The 5,771-nt window shown below is 36.0% G+C and overlaps 1 protein-coding gene across 1 annotated transcript; it reads left to right on the forward strand.

Annotated features, from left to right (window-relative positions):
• Positions 1-2,620: 2,620 nt before the first annotated feature.
• Positions 2,621-4,873, forward strand: LOC125249102 (olfactory receptor 1D2-like). The gene is made up of 2 exons (XM_048161304.1): positions 2,621-2,639; positions 2,813-4,873. Exons 1-2 carry the CDS (start codon positions 2,622-2,624, stop codon positions 3,758-3,760), a joined length of 966 nt encoding a protein of 321 aa, XP_048017261.1. The 5' UTR covers position 2,621; the 3' UTR covers positions 3,761-4,873.
• Positions 4,874-5,771: the final 898 nt, after the last annotated feature.

Consider the following 5,771-nt stretch of genomic DNA (forward strand, 5'->3'; position numbering starts at 1 on the left):
TGCAGTACAAATCAGAAACATAGTTGTGAACTTGCACTTAAAGTTTACTGCTGTTACACTTTGTCACAGACACGTCAGGTTCCACCTCACTCCCTTACCCACGCACTCAATCACCGGAATACTGATCACCGCCACCTGAAGCTCATCATCACAGTCATCAACCACGCTATTTAAACCCCACACTCACACACATACATTGTCCAGTCTCGTTCGTTGTACAACCTGTTGTATGCTTACCTCAAGGACTCCCAACGTGATACTTACCCGTCTCCTTCGTCTCCTTCGTCTCCTTCGTCTCCTTCGTCTCCTTCGTCTCCTTCGTCTCGTGTTCCTACCTGCCTGTGTGTGTGAGTGTTCCAGTCTGCCAGCTCCAGCGTCTCCTTCCACCATCTCCTGCAGCACAAAGAAAAGGACAGTATTACCTCTCATTCATCTTCAAGATCATCATAACCACCATTTCACTTACCTGTTGCTCTGCTGATTATATCAATAAACATCCAAACTGCTTTTATCTCTGCTTCCGGTGTCTCTGTTGTAACACACTTATAGTAAGTTATACTTTTTATATACTAAATTGGGCCAATTTAGTCCCAAGCAGTACTGAAATAGTATACTTACAAGTTTACTACTAGTACACTGATACCAGTATACTTACTACATAAGATATACTTAAAATATACTTGAACATTACTTAAGTATACATCATAAAATTAACTTGAGGTATACTTCTTTTTCATAAGGGATATCAAGTTTAGGTTTATGTATGATACCACTCAGAAAAAAAAAAGCCCCAAGTAGGTTTTCATTTCTGAAACTGTGAATTATTGCATGTTGTGAAGTATTATCCATTGCTGATACACTGATCTGCATAGAGGTTGGTCTGGTAAACAATGTTCTGGATCAGTACATCAAAAAATGAATAACTCCGTGTCAAAGTCAACTGCTTGTTCTGAATCAAGAGCAGCAGCAGGTTTTTGGCTGCCAGTTCATATCATGCCACACTAGGGTGGCCATTTCCATAACACCAAAAAGGAGGACACTTTGCAGCATTTAGTGAGGCAAGAATAATTGCATAGGACTCTGGTGTACTCGCAACTACAATGTACTCGTAATACAATTTTGTCCATTATATCAATGGTATCATGATACAGTGATTCTGAAAAAGCCTACTCTATTCATTGCCAGACAATTTGATGTAGACCTATGTGTAACAGAAGAGGCAAAAAAGTGTTTGTTCACAGTATTTGTATTTATTTATGACATTGTGATGTCTGTTTCAAAAAAGTCTTGCAAAGTGCACAGTGCCTGAAAACATAAAATTTCTGGACTTCTGGAAATAAAATAAAATAAAATAAAATCAAATAATAAAATAAAAATAATCTGGCAGACTGGCACAGTTCCAGAAAACATGGACGTTTACATGTCTTTGGTCTGTGTTGTGTTCATATATCATTTGAACCGCACCAGAGTTCGTTTCACTAACAGAGCAACCGCACCAAGGTTCATTTTAATCGAACCAAACATGACAAGCGTGAACGCACCCTTAGAAATGGTTGAGCAAGCTTTGGGGCTTTTCCTAGTACCCATAACACTGAGCTTTCTAGAGAGCAAAGCTTTGATGTCACAGGATGTGTCTTAATGGGGTGCTGTTGCTAATATGTTACTCTGGGTCAAGGCCCATCGAGTTCATTAGTGCTTAGCCTGACAAAATTGTGCTTGGTGGCATTACAGCTTACAGGCAGGCATTGGTCAATATGGTGTAGAGAGTATTAACACCCCCATAGTGTCAGCAACTGGCACAGAGTTGAGTTCCATGAGTTGAGTATGTAACCCTGGTCGAATCGCCATGCTTTGAGCATGTCTGCACATCTTAGTGCGCGGGAGGTCCATGTGAATTCATAAGACTCCTGTCAGGCAACAATATTGTGTGATTTCACCAATGCCTCAGACATTGAGTTCCACAGGACGTGTCCCAATAGCAATATAGTCTTGTTCCCTTCTCAGGGAACGGGGGTTATATACGTGTGATGTTTTATTTGTTTAAGCAGATTTTCTTTTTGACAATAGAAATATTAAACAACAGATTAAATTGTATGAATATGTGCAGAAAACTAGATAAATTCAAAGGGTTTACATAGTTCTGGGGGAAAAAAGTTGTTAAACATATGTAATGTGTTTGAGTTGTTTTTTTAATCTGCAGTTGTTAAGAACATCGCTATTAAGGCCTATCATAGCAAATCTTAAATATTCTCTGGTTTATGGCCTGAATTTTTTAATAAAGATTTGTTAACTCTATTGTAAGTCAGTTTGTGAAGAAAGTGCCAGCTAATAACATAATAAAAAAAATAAAATCATTTTGTAAATAATTGTATGATATATTACAAGTTTCATATTGTTTGTAGTGTTTGTAACTGATGTATTGGCAGGAATGGTTGGCAGCTTTAAAAGACATGTAATGCCTGCAAATCTCTTTGCTGGCATAGATTTTAAATTAAGAGACAATAAGCCTTTAGAGAGCTTATTAACTCTGCTTTCAGAGTTTGTGGTCAAGTCAATTAGCATGAGACCAGTGGCCATATATAGCAAACCAAATCAAACCTTTATGGAACACAATGGGAAACATGACAACAGAGGAGATGGTAAGGTCTTGTCACTGAAACAGCAATATATGCTTCTGTTAGATAATTTGATATTGGCTTTTTTCATCTACAGACTTCCTAGCTAAAGACAATTAAAATTAACTTTCTATGTCTAATTAGCTTTCCAATAACTTATAATAACAACAAAATCTACATAATAACTATCATTCCAGATGCAGCCCCCACTGGAGAACAAGTCCAGTGTCTTAGTATTTGCACTCTCTGGTCTGAATGAAACAATGGAAAACAGATTTGTGTTTTTTTCTTTCACTGCACTGTTTTATCCCCTAATGGTGTTTTGTAATGTAACTGTAATTTTCACCATAACACTACATAAGAAGCTTCACGAGCCAATGTACGTGTTTATATGTAATTTGTGTATTAATGGACTTTTTGGCACTTCTGGATTCTACCCTAAATTCATGTATGATTTACTATCCCATGATCATGTAATTTCTTATGCTGGCTGTCTGATTCAAATATTTGTCATTTATTCATCTGCTTTGTGTGACTTTTCAACATTAACTGTGATGGCATATGATAGGTATTTGGCGATATGTAGACCACTGGAGTATCATTCAATAATGACCAATCAACTGGTTCTTAAATGCATCCTTTTCTGCTGGCTGGCCCCATTTTCTTGTATGTCTGTTTTAATTATTTTAATATCTAGACTCACCTTATGTGGCTCTACTATTGAAAAGTTATATTGTGAGATTTGGGCAGTTGCAAAACTTTCTTGTTTTTCTACAACAGTAAATAATGTATTTGGGTACATTGTTATTCTTACATACTTTGGACATTCAGTATTGATTTTTTGCTCATACATTCACTTGATTAGAAAGTGCATGAATTCAATAGAGGTCAGGCACAAATTCATGCAAACATGTGTGCCACATCTGCTTTCATTGATCAATGTCACATTTGCATTGCTGTTTGATGTGCTGTACAGTCGTTATGGCTCAAAGAATGTGCCTCAAAGTGTACGGAATTTTATGGCTCTTGAATTCTTACTCGTACCACCCATTTTAAATCCACTTATTTACGGACTAAATCTAACAACAGTACGCCAGCAAGTTATGAGAATGTTTTTCAAGAAACAAGTGGGAATATCTGAGTGAACATTTTATCAAGTTCAAAAAAACCTTATGCTTTCTAGAATGATTGTGACCCTTTTTTAAGAATAATCTTTTGAAATATTTATTGAGAACATAATGAGACAAAAATCCAAAAGAGGTCGCATATTACAATGATTTCACCATGATTAAGTGGTATTTTTAGTTAAATCATAAAATGGAGTAGATGTTTCTAAACCCCCTAGCCACTATACAATCTCTGTATTTCAAATTCTTTTGGAACAACAAAAACAGTTTCATTTTGGGGTGAACTTTTCTTGCATTGAGGTACATTCAGTCAATGTTTTTTTTTTTTTTTTAAATGTAAAATAAAACAAATCTGTTATAATTCATATAAAGCGCTGTTCAACAACTGTCTATGTGTGTATGTGTTTCCAACCCTAATGTGTTTGATAAACACAGACCTGTCATTGTTGGGAAAATATTTTGAATACCACAATAGTGTAACCCTCAGATCACATACTTTTGAACCTTGCACTGCTTTGCATATGGTCATTCTCATATTTACTGCCATATCGTCAAGTTGGGGATGCAAACAGTTGTGACAAAGACCTATAGCATGTATATGCTTCTATAGCAATGTCCCAAGCCCTCATTACTAGTTCTAAATTTATGTTTTCAAATTAGTAATGACTAAGATATGGTACATACATTTAAAAATGCAGTGTGTGGGTTAGTGTAAGTCTATGCAATGTTCCAATTTAGATAGCTAAGTAAACATGTGTGTCACAACATATACCCTAAATGGACATTTTGTTGGTCTCCATAAGGAAAACAGCTTACAAATCATAAAAAAAAAAAAAAAAAAAAAAAAAAAAAAAAACATGTAAAAATGCAGAAAGTTTTCTGTGATGGGTAGGTTTAGGGGTGGGATAGAGTTTGTCCCCATAATACATGTAAACCCAACATGTGTGTGTCACAATGGTTTTGAATGTAGGCCTATTCATTGTTTTTGTTTTTATGCAATTTTTTGAGTCCAATGGAAGTACATTGGAAAGTAGTTCCTTTTCTTTCTTTTACGTCAAAGAATATAGTAAATGTTATATATTAAACGAAACAAGAGTCTGCTGATTTTGTTAAACCAGTTTTGAAATTTATTAACGACTGAATCAAATCAAATAATAAAACAGAAGTGAAATATAGATTTTTCTATGTCATGGACTTTTCCACATTACCTGGAAACTTTTGATGGCAAGCACATTATGAGTGCTCTGGAAATTCTGCACTTTTATTTTTCCACTTCAAGCATTGCTTCAGTGTCAAATTAATCTATGGCAATTCATCTCCATTTTTCTCTTGTTCCAGATTTTCTGGTGCCTGGAATTAAATTGATTTCCAAACCAAATTTCATAGACATTTCTGTAAAAAATATTATTATTATTTTTTTTTTAATGTTATATAAAGATTTTTTTTTTTTTTTGTATTATTATTTTTTTTAATTACAGATTTTAGAACTATAACAGATTTTATTTCAAAGTTTATGAAAATTTTTGAACTACCATCTCCATTCTTTAGCCCAGAAGCTTCTTACATCAGGCTTGTGGCTGGGCCAATGATGAGTAAATTATGATTCTGATGGTCTGCCATTAGCTTGATAGTGAGAAGGCGTTACTTCAGGCTTGTAAGGGTGGTAGACACACATTTTCCATGATGGAAGGTCGCCACCCTGTGGCCTTTTTAACTGATAAGCCACGCAATATTGCGTTCATTATCGCAGATATTGACTTCGATAATGAACGCGATATTGCGTGGCTTATCAGTGAACTACGCCTGCTATCTCCATTTGAAAGCAGGCGATGGCGATTTAGCGGTAATCAGGGAACCGGCTTTACTGACGAAATGCGCGTGACAATTGCATGCGATATATCCCCCAGCCCTAATTCAAGCTTTGGGTTGATTGTGGGTGGCTTTCTACGAAACGCCCCCATTCCCCTACGGCTGAGTACGGATATCAGTACTGAGTACACTGCTTGTCAGCGATGTGATAGGTCCCAGG

Source organism: Megalobrama amblycephala, linkage group LG16, assembly GCF_018812025.1.
Source record: "Megalobrama amblycephala isolate DHTTF-2021 linkage group LG16, ASM1881202v1, whole genome shotgun sequence".
Taxonomy (NCBI): domain Eukaryota; kingdom Metazoa; phylum Chordata; class Actinopteri; order Cypriniformes; family Xenocyprididae; genus Megalobrama; species Megalobrama amblycephala.